This window comes from Dunckerocampus dactyliophorus, chromosome 1, assembly GCF_027744805.1.
Source record: "Dunckerocampus dactyliophorus isolate RoL2022-P2 chromosome 1, RoL_Ddac_1.1, whole genome shotgun sequence".
NCBI classification, from domain to species: Eukaryota; Metazoa; Chordata; class Actinopteri; order Syngnathiformes; family Syngnathidae; genus Dunckerocampus; species Dunckerocampus dactyliophorus.
Genome location: NC_072819.1, coordinates 20,093,704 through 20,113,280, shown reverse-complemented (window position 1 = coordinate 20,113,280; position 19,577 = coordinate 20,093,704). Strand labels below are relative to the sequence as shown.

General features: G+C 40.2%; 1 protein-coding gene across 5 annotated transcripts in view; it reads right to left on the bottom strand.

The window, feature by feature from the left end:
- LOC129194582 (helicase ARIP4-like) overlaps positions 1 to 19,577 on the bottom strand; it is a 112,819-nt gene that overhangs the window by 34,278 nt on the left and 58,964 nt on the right. The window contains exon 1 of one of the 5 annotated variants that reach the window (XM_054799769.1): positions 18,565 to 18,801. The exons of 3 other annotated variants lie outside the window; for them this stretch is intronic. In XM_054799769.1, coding sequence (XP_054655744.1) covers positions 18,565 to 18,598 — 34 coding nt within the window. In that variant the 5' untranslated portion in view covers positions 18,599 to 18,801. One more of the 5 variants, XM_054799787.1, reaches the window with a different exon arrangement.

Genomic DNA, 19,577 nt, shown 5'->3' with positions numbered 1-19,577 from the left:
ATCTAGCTCTCAGACATGTCTTAAAACAATACAATTTTTATTTTTTGCTGACATGCATCCATCCATCCATTTTCTAAGCCGCTTCTTTTCATTAGCGTCGCGGGGGCATGCTGGAGCCGATCCCAACTGACTGTGGGCGACAGGCGGGGTACACCCTGGACTGGTCGCCAGCCAATCGCAGGGCACATATAGACAAACAACCATTCACACTCACATTCATACCTATGGACAATTTAGAGTCACCAATTAACCTAACATGCATGTTTTTGGAATGTGGGAGGAAACCGGAGTACCTGGAGAAAACCACGCACATGCAAACTCCACACAGAAATGCCCAAGGGAGAATCGAAGTCTTCCCGATCTCCAGACTGTGACTGTGTGGCCAACATGCTAACCACTAGACCACCGTGCGACCCTTTTGCTGACATTTTAAAGTAAAATATCACAGAAATCACAAAAACTTTCTTATGCATTTTAATCCATCCATCCATTTTACGGCATCTTACTGAATAATGCGGTAGCCTACCCGAGTCATTGAGAGGTCAAATCGTCAGCTAGCTAATTCCACAGAGCCTTTTGACGACAAAGACGGCAAAAAGACAGACAAGGAGTACAGTGCAAAACCATGCAGCACCAGAAGTCGCTTTAATGGTAATATTTTATTTACAAAAGTATTACTGGTTGGCATCAGTATAACAAGATTATTAAAAATAATACATTCAGAGACTTATTGTATTCTAAAATTGTTGGTCTTGCTTAAAAATGCACGCATTTAGTTGTATTCTCACAAAAATACATTTTTAAATACTGCATGTGGCTTACATGGCTCTCTTAGCCCAAAAAGTTCCCGACCCATGGCCTAGACATTTTATGAAGGCGTCAGTGACTTGGGAACGGATGAATTCTATGTCCATTATTTGCTACAAGAAAAAAATATTTTAAACACTCTAGTCTTGTCAGAAAGTGTGCACTGTGACATTTCCTCTGCAACGGGCATGGGTTCAATGGTTGTTTTAGCAGTGTGTTAGCAGCAGACAGTATCATACAGTATCACATATCGATTACAGCTTAAGCCCCCGTTGTCGCCTCTCTTCAATGCTACCTCACAGAACAGTTATATAACACTTCCAGGCAGTGTACACTGCCTCTACGCGCGCACACACTCACTCGCTCAATGAGATGCAGAAGGGGTTGGACAGGAAGTGGAGTGGGGAGATAAAAGCGAGGTTATATCATTCAAAGAGAAATAATGCACTTTAGATGGAGAAGGGGAAGACACATGCATGATAAATGGACGTTTGTCTGTTTTAAACACTATGAAACATCACATTTTCTTTCAATATTAAAACAAATGTTAAAATACAATACAGTCTGTCTGCTTTTCATTTTTTCCCCACACTACACAATTGCAATACTAACTTAACATTACATTAAGATACAGAATCAGCAAAGCCATAGCACAGCATAGCATTTCTACGATTACTTACTTGTATTTAATTGTATACAATTTCCAGGATTAAATTTCGGACTGTTAAAAGCCAAGCTGAAAAAAAACTGCTGACATGACAAGATGCACGCACAGGATGCACAGCTTTATAGGCTTGGACCTGCTGACACACAACAAAGCACAAAGCTAAACAACTAATTAGGTGACTGAAAGAAAAATGAAGAGAACTTCCAAATGTAGATAAAATGTGGAAAAACAAGCAATACCTTAATTTGTACCAACCATTGAATGCTCTTGTGTTGGAGAAAAAAAAAACATTTAAAAGCTAAATGGCTACAAAGAATGTCAGACCACAAATCTGTATTGTGCGTGTGTCATTTGCAGGGAAATGAGAAATGTCTTCTGCAACCAACGTCGTTATGTAAGCACCTCTATATGTTAAGGGTTTACATAACTTCTCAGTACCCAGCTGAAGAACATTAACAACCACAACTTGGGCATGTGCTCTTTGTGTGTGTGTGTGTGTGTGTGTGTGTGTTTATGTCTGTGTATAATGGAATGGTGATAAAACTCTCAACAAAGACCAGTATGAGATAAAACTGCATTAGCTTGAAAGTGGCTCACTCTCTAAAAGAGTGAGAAGCCGCTATTTATTTCCCCAATGGACACGTTCAAAACGTAAAAATAATAATTGTGACAGCGATGAGAAAAGCACCCAAGCGTACTGTCAGCATACCTTCACCTGGAACAGACTGCGTTGAAGCTGTGTGACTTGAGGCTGAAGAGATGAGTGGAGGAGATAGTGATCTGTTGGGTCAGCCAGTGGGAGTTTCCTTAGCTGCTCCGTAGCAATAAATACAGACAGCAACAGGACACAGCGTCTGAGATCTGCTGCTTACATAACACTGAATCCCAACCCTGCATTAAAGCCCTTTTAACCGCTCCCAAAGTCAGAACTTTAATTTGTGTTTGCATCAAAGCAAAGAGGAGCGCAACATCTTCATCTGACTCACTCCAGGCGATACTGATCCACTCCAGACCTCTAAGGCCACGTTCACACTGCAGGGTATGATGCCCTATTCTAATTTTTTGTTTAAATCCAATTTTTTATGTGGTCGTTCACATTACCAAACAAATGTGACTTGTTAATGTGAACGCAAAGCATCTGGAAAGTGACAAGCACGAAATCACTTGCATTTCCGTGTATTTATGGAAGTAAACATTGCTGCATTGTGTGCTCTTGAGATGTGCAATAGCATTGATTTCATTTCCGATCCGATACTGGGTAAAATTCAGGCTGGTATTGGCGATACCGATACTACACTGTGTTCCAAATTATAATGCAAATAGGATTTTAGTATCATAAACATATTTTGGGGGGGGGGTTAAATGAAATTTGTGGATGGCATTGTGTCTTGGGGCTTTTTGGATTACTGATATCAATCTTGGACAACTGTCATAATTAGTGTGCCAGGTGAGCCCACTTAAAAGAAAACTACTGAAAAATGATGTTCCACATTATTAAACATGCCACAGATTTCAAGCAATATGGGAAAGAAAAAGGATCTCTCTGCTGACAAAAAAGGGTCAAATATTGCAATGCAATGGACAAAACTTTCGTACGGTGAAGAAATTTGTTGCTGATTCAGATGACAGCTGGGATTGTGTTTATCGAATCAAGAGAAGAACTGCTAAAAAGCCATTACAAAGCAACAAGGAGGTATTTGAAGCTGCTCGTGCCTCTAAAGTCCCATGAACATCAAGGTGTAGGATCCTCCAGAGGCTTTCAGTTATGCATTAACCTACTGTTTAGCCACCCCTAACCAATACTCACAAGCAGAAACGGTTGCAGTGGGACAACAAATACATGAAGATTAATTTTCAAACAATCCCGTTTACTGCTGAGGGCCGTGCAACCTTGTGTGGTCCAGATGGATGAAGTAGAGTATGGCCAGCATATCTCAACAAGGCTGTGATATCAGCAAGGAGGTGGCTGAGTCATGTTTTGGATCGGAATCATTGGGAGTGTTTCTAGTTTTCTCACTTTATTAACTGAAAACTTGAATGAAAAGCAGGCTTGCGGGTGCCTCATGTGGTCGTGGGGGGCAACCTGGTGCCCGCGGGGACCACGTTGGTGACCCCTGATGTAGAGTTTCTGACTGACCACGTTCTTCCATGGTACAGTATGAAGAACCATACCGTCTGTAGCAAAATAACCTTCATGCATGACAATGCACCATCTCATGATGCACAGAATACCTACCTCTCTGTCATTGGCTGGTATTGGCATAAAAGGAGAAAAACTCATGGTTTGGCCCCCTTTTTCCCCTGACATCAACCCAATTTACAGCCTATGGAGCATCATCAGGCAAAAAATCTGAGGGTGGGAGGCAGATCACAACTAAACAGCAGCTGTGGGAGGCTATTCTGACATCTTGCACAGAAATTCAAGCAGAAACACTCCAAAAACTCACAAGTACAATGTAAGAATTGTGAAGGTTATACTCCTATGTTAACATGTAACTTGGCCTGTTAAAATGTTAGTGATTGAAATAGCTTTTGCATTCAGTAAATATGACCTCCTTATGGGGCAAATTCAACAAATGACCATTTTCGGTTCTTGAAACAAAATGTGAAATGCTTTGAAACTGTTGTGCATAATAATGTGGAACAGTGCATTTTAAGTTTTTAATTAAAAAAAAAAAATCATTGGTATGTTTGTTCAGTCCCTTTCAAATTGTACTCAAAGGTTGATGACTTGAAAATTATGATGACTCATTTATATTGCCTATTCAGCAACATCAGAGAAAAATATCATTTGCACAATAATTTGGAACACGGTGTATCGTCTCAACACCTGGACATGTTGGTTTGATAGCGGAATGAACGGAGTGGGTAAACCCTCCTGTCAGTCATTCAGTCTCTTTGTCCCAGTGGGTGGAGGTGGGGCTGCTAGCAAGGGCACACACAGAGTGGTGGAAGTCAGCAGTAAACTCACAATTTGCCGTGGCAAAGCGTGCCATTTATTTACAGTATGTATTTATGGCACGCCTGAAAACTGTGAAGACTGGTTTCCGCACTGTTTACTCATAAATTACATAAATGACCCTTGGCACGCAATTCATGACCAAAAATGGTGCGCATTGGTATGATCTGACCACGCTCCCACACGATTTGTTACTTATTTACACCTTGCCAAGTAGTATTTATGTCTTGTGCGTGACCATAGTACACGCAACGTGCATTGTTCCCGCATCTGTGAAGCAGTCCTGTCATTATTTGGTCCTACGTGACACCACTTGGAACAGCAGGCATCACCACTATACACACTTCATTAAATTGCGTTGTTGTTGAGGAATAATACCCAATGATCATTATTTATCGAAGTGCAATTTTGTTTACAGAGACTTGTCACTCCATTTCACTTATTGTGTTTTTTATGGGAGTGTACTTTTTTTTCCAGAGGTCTATTTTTTCTTGCTTTTGATTGGGATTTTATTTAAGTGCAATTTTTGCTAAAAGAGACCAAGTCCATTTTAATTTACTTATTTTTTGCTTAATTTATTATGTTGTTAAAAGTGCTTGACATTCCAATTCCAATGTTAAATACTCTTTTTGATACTCCATTTGATACGGTGTACTTGTAATTATTATGCCATATACAGTAAGTGCTATCTTGGAAACTTGTTACACTATTGAACTTTGTGCACGCTGATCTTGCTGAAGAATAATAAAATGGGTGACGCTACCTCAAAGGTGACCCTTGGATTGATTTTTTTCGCACACAACACAACAGGTACCAACCACATTAGCCGTCTTGCGCATCTAAACAAGCAGCTCCTGCAGCATGTCAGTAGCACAGCACCAGGCTGGGCGACTACAACGATGGTGAAATTTGCTGTGCAGACGACATTGATGAAGACAATGTACGACGTCACCGCACGAGATTTAAACTTAAACTTGAAAACCTTGCTGTTACAGTGCGTCTGATTTCCTTCTTTCATTCACTCCATGTTGGCGACTTACAGCGGCAAACGTTTTTACTCCCTTTAACATATCCAGAACCCTAACCTGCAGCGTCATCACCTTTTTTCCACCGCTCCTTTCCTGTGGATGTGGCATCAACAGCAGAAAGTACAAGGTAGCATGTGGGCTTGCCAGCATGCCATGTGTTTGTGTTGATCACACTTTGTGTCAAATAATGGTTCGAGTTGATAACCCTGTTCTTCTGTGCTGTCTGGTTGAGTGTTTGCTAAGCTGCTATTAGCATATAAAAGAGCATTTAAAAGAGCCAGGGCTAACGCTTACTGTTTGTTAAATTGCTTTTAAAACCAAGTTGATTTAGTTTCATCATGTAACATCCCAACAAGGAAAGAAAGGGAGTCACGATGACTAGTAGACAGGAAATGAGGCAATTTCCATCCATTCTTGGTCAACTTCCATGAGCGATTACACAAACTAGACAACATAAATGAGCCCTCATTGTCTCTTCTTTCTCTACTTCCTGTCTTCTGATGTGTGCACACGCCGGGAAGTAAGCTCAAGAGGACATTCCATCTATCTCCACCGTCCTCCGCCTCCGCTCTACGTAAGATGGTAACGAGAGACAGATATCTCTGATACATCAACAGTCACACATGCGTAACTTGCTACCGTACACACACGCATGCGCGCATGCACACACACAAAGCCACAAAGACTGACGCAGAATTCCGTGTAACTGAATGTAAACTGCTAAATCAAATCCGCTCTTGAATGAAAATAAAAAGTTCTTGTCCAGTGACTCAACATGGCTATTGTATAACACTGTTCTTGTGAACATCCAGTTCTACCAGCTTGCTGCAGCGATAACATTTGTCATGTATGAAAACATGTCTGACTGTTCCAAGCTGCTGTTCCCATCAGTTCATCGTTCACCTATTGTTTTATTTATGTTCCTTCACTTTCTACATGATGACTCCCACCTTCACACCACTCCTCAACAACTGCTTGTACTTTTCTAAAATTAAACTGCTCCACTCCTTTCCTCCACCACCTTTAATGGCAGACTTAGATATGGACAAATGTATGGAGACGTACCTCTATTTATCAATTTGAGGTTGGACCGGTCGCCTAAAAGGTCCCATATTCTAGTATTTTTCAACAATGTTAAATAGGTCTTAATTGTGCTGGAATTTAGGAAGTTTAAACGTGATTTTAGTAAGCTCTACTGAGAAAACCGTTTTGTGAGTCTGTAGTTTTAATGCTAATGAGTCACGTTTGTCTACACCTGTCTCTGTGTGTGGCTCCGAGAAACGCTGTTGTGCACTATCTATTTATTACATATACGCTGTAACGTAACTGCACTTGTCCTTTTATTGTGGACAACATAAGGCACAGACAGTTCACTAAACGAAACGATACACAAGATTGGGTTCACGAGAGCAAGACAAGACGAGATTTTAACATTAATTTTAAGAAAAGTTTTAAGAAAAGCACAATGACAAAACATTAATCTGATTCGTTAGATTTTGCCCATAGTCAACTAATATTCGAAATTCCTTTTTTTAAGAGCAGAGCTAACGGTGATTCTGACAAATAAACAGATCTCATTTGCCCCATTTTCTACCTCAAAGAAGCAGGCTAAAACACTCAGACAAATAAACATGGTAGGTGTGAAACAACTGTACCTTAATTTATTCAGTGACACTGAAGGCAAGATGAGCAAAACCGGAACGCAGTCGCTGTCGACATACCTCAAAAAACTGTGCATGGAATCCAACAACATGGCTTTAAAAAACACAACTTGCCAAAGTTGGCAGCCTAATTTCTTGCCTTAAAATTCACTGTCCATTTCTATACCGCTTCTTCCTCATTAGGGTCGCGGGGGCATGCTGGAGCCTATCCCAGCTGACTCCACACAGAAATGCCCAGGCGAGAATCGACCCAGGTCTTCCCGATCTCCAAGCTGTTACTGTGTTGGCCAACGTGCTAACCACTAGACCACCGTGCGGCCCTAAAATTCACTGTCAGGATAGAAAATGAAGTTGACAAAACAGCCTTACCCATTTTAAATGATATTCAGTGATGTTCAGTGATGATCCAAAGATGGGGGTTGTTGTCACGTGATGTGTATGAAGCTGCCGACACAAGTTGCACTTCACTTTCTGGTATCATCTTTATAACGTTTTCAAAATACTTCCATACTTTGGATGATTTTTTTAGGAGCCATTATGAGCCAATAAGTCCTCTGATGTTTACGGTTTTCCCAGTGTTCAAAGCTAGCGCTCACCTCAGCTCCTTTGGATTGTGCCACTGAAGCAGATGATTTTATTAATGTGTGTTAAGTATGGCTCTTCTGTTATACACACACACGTTTTCAATTCTTTATTAACACAAATTAGGATGCTGTATCAAAATAGGCTATTTATAACAAAAACAAAGACATTCTAAGGTAAAAATGTATGCTCAGCAGCAGCCCTGGCCACCCCCTTTTTGAGTCAGTATGGTACGATCTTGACTCTCAAATGACATTTTCATCCAATTTGAACGTTGGTAGTCGAGTCAGACTCCTCCGAATCAAATTGTCAAGTAGTTGACTATCCTACACACCCCTAATAATAACAGGGTTTCCGCTACATGTTAATTGATCGTGGCGGTGCGCCACTACAAAATAATAGCCGCCACACATTAAAAATTAGGGGTTTTTTTTAAAACTTGTATTTTATGAATGGATATACATGCTATGTGGATACATACATAGCTTATTATTTACGCACATATTGACAACAATTAGTTTGAAAACATTTAAAAATATCATAAAAATGTTTCAGTGGGCTTTATTTTGATAAGCATTCACCAGAATCGCCTGTCTGTCTTGCTGGCACTTGCGCATGTGACCAGATATGTGACACGTCTTGTGTTGATTTCACTTTGTTTCTTATTATCGGGAGAATGAACAACAGCCCGTAAAATGTGTGGTCCACTGACAACAGCTTGTCACATGCTAAGCTCACGCTCACATTTCAATCTCATTCCACTTTCTGGCATCTTTGTTTACATGCCTGGCTGGCAGCATCTAGCTAGCTCGGCGCTTAAAGCGGCTATTACGTTCATGGGATACATAAATCGATTATAATCACAACTTACTTTTTTATAGTGGCACTTCACAATCATGCTCTCTTGTTATTATAAAACTACTACTTGTGTGTCGAAGTTGTGCAACATGAACACGTAGTGTGCACAGTTTTAGACAGTGACGCTATCACAGGAGTCTCCAACAGGTAATTCCTATGCTAACAGTAGCTCACCAGCTGATGTTGAGTAGTTCACCCCTCTAAGTATTTTTATAAGTGTTCTATTCAAACATGACACCTGTATTTAATGACAAATGAGCACACTGAGTGGAGATATGCCTTGTAAATAAAGTTTCATTTAAATGTTGGCAGTGCTCTCGGCAACTTTGCCATTAAATTAACAGTTTTGCAATTGTCTGGGTTCATGTTCTGCTAGTTGTCAAAAAAAGTTCAATAAATAAGTCAAAGAAATTTCTATTTGTCATTTTTTAAATAATCGCAGACACAGCAGCAGCACGACACAGCGGCGGCAGTTCCCCCTCCCATGCAGCCCACCACCACAGCTTCAAAAAAATCCTAGTTCTAAATCCTGAGTAATAATAGTACGCTATATCATAATGTATCATAATAATGCAATATTTTTCCTTTAATATGTCAACTTTCTTTATTCTTTCTGTAAAGTTGTGAAATTGCCGTTTGTGACAATTGTCTCACAGGCACTTCGTACCGTCTGTCAAACTTTTGCAGCATTTCTATTTGTGATGTAGCAAACACTTTCTGTGAACGCACACCATTTTGGGCTGTTTCGTTTGTATTTACTTTGCCGATCAAACGTCTCAGTGATTGTTGACTGTCGGAATGAAGGCTGCGCATCTTGATGTGTAGTTTTTTTTCCAGATGGGAAAACTGGGCCGGGTGCATATGTTTGAGGTGGGCAAGTTATTTTTGTTGCTTTTTTTTTGCCACCACTTTCGAACAAATTAGGCATACTAGCTCGTCCGTGTTGTTGATCTCACCTTGCTCATTTGGTTTGAAGCCGGAATATTGCAACATCAGAGGCATTTGGCTTTGCAATCATCTTTTTCGCTCCAAACTTCTACTACATTATCTTGCATTGCTCCTTACGAGGCTCCCTTGCTGCACTTTGTGGAGTATGCTAGCGGCTCCGCCTACGCCCACAGAGACAAAGCGACCGTAGGACTGACAAGAGGGCTCACTTTGTTCATGCACTCGTAGTATATGGTGCACTCGTAGTATATGGAACGCAGTTGTTCTATGAAGTGTCTAGGTCCTGAACCAATGTGGCATGCACATGGCAAATAAGGAGATTAATTCAAATGATCACTTCTTTTGAATTTATCATGTGATTCATTACTTAATTTGTTATCGCGAGACAGTTTTTTTCTGAATGACAAAACATGTTTCAATCATGCGAGATCTTGTGACACCCCTAATTATGAGTGTTCACTAGCACAGGTTTAGTTTTATGAACAATATTTGAGGTAGGCCTTTTGTGTACAGAAAAGAAGTTTTACATCTGTGAGTTCAGCTCATGAAAAATGGGAGCAAAAACCAAAGTGTCAATGCTTAATATACTGAGTAAGCATTAGGGATGCTCCGATCAGGGTTTTATGCTGCTGATTCCAACCATCCAGGACTGAAACTGGCCGATACCGAAACGGATCACATGGATTAATTATACATTTTTCAGTTGATTTATGATAAGTGCTATTGGCCATATGACATGAAAAAAGTGACCATAAAAACACCTTAATTTAGACAAAAACATATTTGATTTACTTTTTCAAGAGAACATATATCACTCGTGAAACAGAGGATGAGACGCTTTGTGTAAGGAGACTTTGGATGTGAGGGTACATCGGTGGAGCTCAAGCAGGACTTCCAGGTAAGTGAGAGAGTACTCTGCGAATCCGGTGTCTTCCACCGCTGAGAAAGACTGGTCATTTCGTCCAATGAATTCAATTATTTTTCAGGTTATTAGCTTAGCCTGCTGACTGTCACGCACATACGGGCGGGTGTCCACATGGCTGCGTTAGCTGCCATTTGACTGATGATCACACCGTGAGCCTTGAAAACTCACCATACTGCGTCAAGTATTTGTTCTTCAAATGCCGTATTAAATTTTAGCCTTTTAATGCGATACCCCCGCAAGGTAGTTTTTGTGGCATGTGTTGGTAGTTAAGTTCCACATGGCATGATTTTTTTGTTATGGCACGCCTGTGCGCTGTAAAGGAAACTGGTAGAAGGACGCTGCCCAAAATGTTAGTTAAGACAAGACACTGCACTGCTTTTGTGATCAGTGTTGACAGACATCACGTGATTTTTCACAGAAATTGTCCGATACTGATTGGTGGCCGATCGATCGAGCATCCCTAGTAAGAGTCCATTAGTCCGGCCTAAAAAAAAATCAGGTGACAATAAATGGGAAGGTACAAACAAGGTCAATGCCATGGCTTAAAAGGGTCTCCTGGAGAGGCTGCTTCACACACTAAGATGACCTTTTTCGCGTCCTTATTGGCACTCTCAGACACACACATACACACACACAGAAACGCGCACACACAGTCTGAGTCTGCCACAGAACTCTTAACAACGGGCAACGACGGTGAGGGGGACGTGAGGGGACGCTTATATAACTATTGCCTGTGGCTCTTACACAACCGCCGTGTTCACAAGAACCACACACACATAATAAACACCATCTTGACGTCTGACACAAAGTGGCACATACGATCTGTTTGCGTGTGTGTGTGTGTGTCCTGTTGCAGCAGAGTTGACACTTTATTCATTTAAGAAACATCCTTTCACTATCCTTTAGCCATTGTACAAAATACTACTCGAAATGCTCAGAATAAATCAGTAAACCTCTGACATTTTTTCTTTTTCAAATATCATGTAGGCATGGGACGAGGTGAGATTTTGACAGTATAAAAACCTGGGGAAAAAAATTGCGGTTTGGTTATGGTTTAAATTTATTTTGAACATGCATACAGTGTACATTGAATGCTTCATGTTACAAGTCATAGTTCCACATGTCCGAAAAGGAGTAGGAAGAAGCAGAGCTTATTTACTGTAATCCTACCCCCTTTTCGTATCACATCAATTGCTAATACATACATACTGTATGTGTAGATACAAACACACACATACACATATATATATATATATATATTTACACACACACACACACACACACACACACACACAGGTCCAGATATATAAAAAAATATATATATATATTTTCTTTCCTTTATCCTCCTTCCTTTTCTTTCTTTTAATCCTTTCCTTTCTCCCCTGTTGATATCCACATCCTCCGCCTTTGGTGTTGCACTGTGAGTGTCATTGAATGTAGTTACATGAGTTCCTTATTTTATTACATTGTTGAGCTGGCCCTTGCAACAATTATATTGAGGTCATTGTTATTGAATGTAGTCCTTCGAGCTGCATGGTTCTTTCTTGTAGGTTATATCCTCCATTGTCCTTATTGTCATCTTTAAAATGCATCCAGATCGCTGATATCTTTGACAACAAGTACTCTTGCTTCTCCTGGACCTCCATGTTACCGTTGGTGCTCCAAGTGCTTTGTATCTTTCCCTGCTTCCTCAAGTCTCGTGCTTTCTTGGCGATGTTGGCATTGCGTTTTGTGAGATGCTCATTCATGTAGACGTTTGTGTCTCTCAGCTTCTTTCCCTGTTTCAGCAGTACAGTTCTGAATTCCTTGTTGGTGAACAATGATGACAGGGGTGGTGGTGTTTCTGCCGTATAGTGGGACGCTGATGTGTCGATGCTGTTGATATATACATCCACCTCCTTTGATTGTAGGAAGTTAGCAATCTGTTGCTTTATTGAAGGAACATCTTTTGACCTGGATGTAATCTAGAGCCCAGTGATGACCACATCATTCACTCGTGCATTCTGATCTATCTCGTAAATTAAGATTTTTATTTGCTTAGTGATATTTTCCTTTGCTTCTTTCTCTTCCTCAAGGGTTGTGTGAAAGGCAGCGTTATCCTTCAATAGTGCCTTGATATCATCCTGTACAATGTTAATATCATTGCATAATGCTCTATTTTCTTCCGTAGGGTCTTTAACCTCCTTAAGAGCAGCGCGCAAGCTAGCTTCCATAGGGTTTATAGCCTCCGTAAGAGCAGCGCGCAAGGCAGCGTTGTCTTCCAATAATGCCCTGATATCATCCTGCAGAAACCTAACATCCTTGCATAATGTTGTACTTTCTTTAGGTTTTTTAGCTTCCTTAAGAGCAGCGCACAAGGCAGCATTGTCATTCAACAGTTCCTTAATATCGTCCGGTAGAGCCTTGATATCTTCTATAGGGTTTTTAACCTCCTTAAGAGCAGTGCTCAAGTCCGCATTTTCATTTTGCAACTCCTTGACCTCTTGTCTTGGTGCTTTGATAGCCTTGCTCAGTGCTCTACAGTATTTTCTTCCATAATGTTTGTGATAGCCTTGTTCACTGCACATTTTTTTCTGCAATGTTTGCAACACCAAAAAGGACATCTATGATCATTTCATGGAGGTTATTGTGATTAAGTTTAATTTCTGCTTTCAGAAGCAATATATCCATCCTTATAGTTGCAGAATTTTGCACTGATTTTGATTGCAGATTCTCAATTTCTTGCATTATTTGTAATCAAGTAATCTCTGGTGTTTCGAATCCTGGAGTTGTTTTTTTTATCCGAGTCTGTGTTCTCTTGTGTCTTCTTCTTGAGACAATTTTCGAATCCTGGAGTTGTTTTTTTAATCTGATTTTGAGTCTGTAGATCCAGAGCCAGTATCATTTTGCTTTGTGTTTGGCATTGTTGCCAGGCAACCGTTTTGAACTTCAGCAGTTAGCCAGTTAGCTTGACTTGCTAGCAGGTATCAACACTTGTAACTAGTTTATTTCAAGCACACTGTACCTCTCGCCTATTCAAGTTAAAGTTGGGGATTCAGCAATGAGCGCTGATCTTGTGTTCATGAAGTGTAATCGGGAAAGCACCAAAATGGTTAAAATTTCCAGTATCTTCAACAGAGCTCCTGCCATACACGTCCTTCCCAATCGAGGGGAAAAAAAATAAAAAATGACAGCTCAAAAATCTGTTATTTTGAAATATCTTTATCTTTACCAGTAATTTTTAAACCACATAAGACGATGAAAGTATGACCTATATTTAAAAAAAAAAAGAATAACTGAATTCATTCTAAATAAATAAATTAAATGCAGTTCTCAATGCAGTCTACTGTGGCTAATACTGCAACTCAAGTCACAACACAATAAATATACAACAAAAAACAAAGCAAAATTCAAATAAATACAAAGAAGTAGCAAAAGAAGGTCACAACACAATTAAAAAAAACCCTTAATGTTATGCTATTATTTCAGCGTGGCAGGTCACACATTTCCACAAACTTCTGTTTCCAGGTCATTTGATCGTTGTTAGCAACTGAGAGTGGTTGTTGCTTGTTGTTCAGCGGATAGTAAACGGTTTAAACTACTCGTCCTCTGCTCCTGTCTCGTTCTAAATCACATCTCCACATTTGGTGAACCTCAACGTGAGTAGTATGTCGACCGACAAATGATGCAACAGCGCGGCTGCACCGGCGCCGCTAAATGCAAATGAGGAAGCTAACGGCGGTGCTGTCTATGCCCGGCTTTTGGGAACACAGCACACATCGAAGCCCGGTTCCGACTGCGATGAATAACACAGGCTGTGACAAAGTAGTTACACATAGTGGCCGCGCTGGACCTTCACTTTCTCTTACATCATATGAACATTATGATGCACAATTTTAGTGGTTTTGAAACGTCACTTTTTCACACTGTGGTATACCTTGAAACCGGTTATTGGCCCATGCCTAATCATGAGTAACATTAATTAAAAGGTTGTTGCTGTGTAACCATAACAACCTCTAGACAGTTTCCATAACCCATTTGAAAGGACTTGACCTGGAAACTATTGCTATTGCAATGTAGTCATTGCTGTTAACATAGAGGGCCTTTTTTTTTTTTTTTTTACTTTTTCCTACATTTTTCAGTGAATGTTTGTGCATACTAATGTATCCTGCTGCTATCTATCATGGTACAGTATTTGTACCCCAACAGCAGGCATTAATATTGTTGCTGATCAACTATGTATCGATCTGGACTTTTTCAGGTATGATCTTTCCTGTATATCCTGTCAACATTGCATTAAAAACATGTTTCGTTCACAGAATTACTGCAGAACTTTCCTTTATTAAACCAAGTACCAACAACCTTTGAGAGTCAATGTTGTGCTTAGTCATCACATTATGAATTACGCTATATTTGATGTGAATTCTGTCATCAGTTTTGTTAACACATGTTGTTTTACTTGGCCTTTTATAGCTAATAGCTGAGAGGAAAACGGGAGCCTTACCTGAAGGTTCCATAAGCACCTCTACAACTTTTGCCATGTTCCTTTGCATAAATATTGTTGTTGATTTTCTCCTTTTATCTTGATTGTGACATAATCACTCCAGCTGGCAAAATATTGCATAACAACAACATCATATGGTAAATCAGTCCATGAGTAACACCCTTTATGTGCAGCGTATCTATGAAGGTATACGATTGGATGCAGATTGGATTGTTTTTCCTTGGAGAAGGTCTGTGAGTAGGAACTCCTACTTAGAAAAAAACAAAATGTATTTTTTTTTCTTTTACGTAGCAACAAAAGCAAATGGGTTACACAACTTGGCTTGAAAAAGACAAAAAAAAAAAAACAACTCATAAAGTGCTCTCTGCATGACGCCATAGCACAAACACACAAACACACACGCACCTTATATAACAGCCTGTTCTGAATGCGCAATTAAAGCCGCTTTATTACAGTTGAAGCAGGTGAGTTACAAAACCGTCTACGGCGGGGGGTCGTGAAGACAAACCACGGCAGTGCCTTAAAAACAAGTGCCAGAGACGACATGGAAACAGAAGACCTATTTGAATGTGATGGAGAGACAGAGAGCAGGGGAGGTGAGCTGGAGCTGTTAGTAGGCCAGTATGTCAGTGCTGCTGAGGGGGAGAATGAGGAGCATGATCGTGCATCCACACACACACACACAAAAATAGAAGACTAAAGCATCACATGCTTGCATTGTCAAGATTCATCTCACACTAGCCAGCATATCAGTATCTGCTTGCCTGTGTAATGGAAACAATATTACATAATATTCCTTTAATGTTGGAGGGGGAGAAATGTAATCTTTTCAAAAAATATTTTGTCTGTGTGCTTTCTTGTTATTGTTGTATGGTTATTTACAATTATTTTAAGATGTATTATTTTGTAATTATTTTATTATGATACATTGTATACGTTGTGGCAGAAAAGTGGCATGAAGTGACAATGATGATGATGTATTATTTATTGTGAATTTGTTTTTTGTATTGTTTGTAACAATAAAATTTAATAATAATACTGTATTAAAAATACCAATTTAAATGCATTACTCAAAAATTAATGCTAAAATATAATGAATAATAAAAAAGACATGCATTTAATTTCAATGTCCATCCATCCATCCAATTTCTATGCCGCTTATCCCAATTAAGGTCGCGGGGGTATGCTGGAGCCTATCCCAGCTGACTTTGGGCGAGAGGCGGGGTACACCCTGGACTGTTAATTTCAATGTCTTACATAAAAAATGATACAAAAAAATTAAGTAAATAATGGGGAAAATGAAGTACACTAAACATATAAAATGAAAAAAGAAATTAAAATGCACTACAATGAATTGAAAGGAGTATGTATGTAGCTTGGTTTACTATTTATGGGAAAATGCAGATGTTTTGGGACACCTGGCCAATCCAGGAAAAAAAACAGCAACGATGTTGCTCCCCTTTTTGCAGCTTCCTCTCTTCTGGGAAAACCTTTAACACGACGTGTGATGTCTGGTGATGTTTAGCGAGGAAAGAGTAACAATGATGTGACAGTATGCCTACTGCACCGTGACCGTTGAATAAAAGCACTGGAGAAACCGAGATAAGAAGCTGCGTTTTATGGGGCACTAAACGACAAGGCTGGACAGCAAAAAGAGATAAGGGGAAAAGAAGCGTAGTGGAGGAGGTGCGTGTGGCTCAGCAGTTTTTCGAATAATTTGGGTGTGTGACGTGTAGGAAGGATACAGAGGAGGAATGATGAGAAGGTATGAAAAACAGGAGCCAAAAAGCCTCTGCAGTGAGGTCTTACGAAAGCAGTCAGACTTCATGTGCTCCCTGTGTTCAGCCCAAACCTTCGCGCTATTCCAAATAGGACAGGTTGTTCCTTGCCGGTACGCCGCAGCCAATTACAGCCCAGCACAGTCGGCAATGCAGCACTCAAAAGTTGAGGGGTGGGGAGTCTCATTCCTGTTTCATTGTTGTGGTGTTAAAAGCTCCATTGATTATTGGGGAGTATTATTCCTTATCTCAATATATACTTTCACATTTATGGGCAGATTGTGCCCACACAAGGACATGTAAACACACACACACACTTTATCCACAAAGGATGTGAAAAGAACAGTGTGTTCTTTCATGCTTTCCCCACATGGTGTATTAGCAGCAATGACAGGCAAGTACGCTCTTTTTACCCAGCCAGGATGTGTGTTAGCATGTGTACGTAATTCAACACAATGAATGCTTGGCCACATTCAAACAAAATTGAATAGAGTGCTTCTCAATAGATTTTGGTGCAAAACTCTGTAAAAGGTGCCAGTCTAAGTTGTTAGCATTATGAGATTCTTCCAAATATTGTTCTCAATGAATACCCAAATATTAGATGGTATTTTTTCCTCAAGAAAAAAGTCGGGGGTCGTCTTGTATTTGGGTTCTCGAGATTTATACAAGGAAAATAACAGTTAGCGGCAAATATCTCCCGAATCAGACCATGTCATGTATTCCTGTTTCACACACACACACGCACAAAAAATGACCTGCGAACATGCAGGAAGTGGAATAAATAAGCTAAATTACGCATGGAGGTGACAATGAAACCATACCCTGGCAGGTCTTGCCTGCTCATTCATTAAAGACATATGAATATACTGTATATAAAATATGACATGATGACATATGAGCATACTGTCGCAGAATCATCAAACAACTGTCCACCAGCTAAAAAGAAGACATCATTTTTTAAATGAATCACACAGCTGTTTTACTTGAGCTGAAGAATAAAACCTGTAACTGCACTGACATGTAATGTTTTTTTCCTTGGCTTTTGTGGAAATTAGTTGATTTAGCAAAATCCAGCTACTGTAGCAAACAAACCAGTAACTGTACTGTACTAACCAGGCAATTTTGTGGAAGGACACTTGTTTCAATCTATTGTGAACCCTATTATTGACTATATCCATATCTATAAACATACACATGCAAACTAGAGCGCTGCTTTGTTCCGAACAAGTTTACCTCGCTAATCCACTGTCTGATGAACCATGTGTTTTCCTGCCTCCGCATGCACACACTTCCAGCATGGCCCGCATCAACCAATGGCGCTTGTGCATTGCTTTAAGTAACCGTAGAAACAGCCAATGGGAACACCGCTGCCGACTACAACATGGGAGAGGCTGCGGAATACACGTGGAAGCAGTGCAGCGATAGACTGAGTAAAAATGCCCAAAAGGGGGATTTCCAAAAAAAGGGCTAGGGTGAGGTTTTAAGAGTGTGTTGGATGAGAGAGTCGGAAAAAAAGTGGGGAGGCGCAAGAAGGAAGAGGCAGGGAGGCTGCATGCTTAAGTAGGTATGGAGCCAGTGTTACACAACACCATTAAGTAACCTAACAATCATCAGCCAACAACTGGAGCATAATTGTAACATGTCTGAGGTAATTTACACAATATTGCCATGTTATCTGCTCAGTTTTCTCCCTAAAAACTCATGTTAACCCTCACCATAGAGGGATTACAATAGGATGCAGCTGCCTTTCCATCTTCTCTGCCACTCCGAACATAAAAAGAACATATTTTACTCTTCAATTCCTTTTTAAGTTCTTCCAAATGTCAGAAAATCATACCGACCATGCAAGAAAACATTGTGAGGCTTACCTGTGAAAGACTCGGCTTCATCCAGGAGCAGCATGGCTATGGAGTGAAGACTTCCCTCCCTTGAACACCTGTTTTAAACCTCTAAACCACCCAGTCTGTACTCTAAAGGCACATCCCGAGGCTTTATCTCAGTCAGACGGCCTCGTTCCCTGCTCTGTTGCACTACTGCCTCAGTGACTCACTGACTACTGGCTGGCCTTGGCGCTGTGTGTGCACTTCTCAATAACAATGTCAACATGAGGTAGAGGCAGGAAGGGGGGCTGGCAGCTGAACCACTTACATAACCCCTCACGCTGGAGGCGGGGCCCAGCTGAGGGGGGACCCATACAGATGGCGGCGTATCACTCAGACCCGCCTCATGCCTCAGCATGGTCAGATTTAAGTGACCGCCCACACGTACATGTATGTTTTAAAAACAAGCCACTCTTTAAAGAGAATTTCATAGGGTTTTGTACGGAGATGTAAAGAGAATTTAATAGAGCTTTGTACTGAAAGCAATATGCTGTAATTAGCAGAAATATAATGAATTTTCAAAGAGCGTACTTTTTTTTCTTTGTCCAAGTGCAAGGCCGATGTTAGGTTTTTGCTTGAATTTTGTACAGCAAGCATTTATCTCTTAATTTCGTGAACAATACAAAACTCTAAAGAGACATGTACAACTTAAAAAATGTATATTTTACAGACAGCTTTCCAGCAATTTAAGAAACAACAGTGTTTTTTCAGTTGGTAACCAGTTTATGATGCGTATTCACCATCTACAGGACTGGAGTGAAGCATAAATGACCATAACTTATCAAATGCAGCAAAGCATTACAGGCCTCTGAATGGGTTTCTCTTACCAACAGTATCACCAATTTTACTGTTTGGCCTTGGCAGAGGTCTGCACTCAACTCAGTGCTCAGGTTACTAAATATTAATACTACTAACGTCATAAACCAGGGGTGTTCAAACTTTTTTTTGCTGAGGGCTGCATTCAGAAAAACTTAAGGATGTGGGATGCCACTTTGATGGAT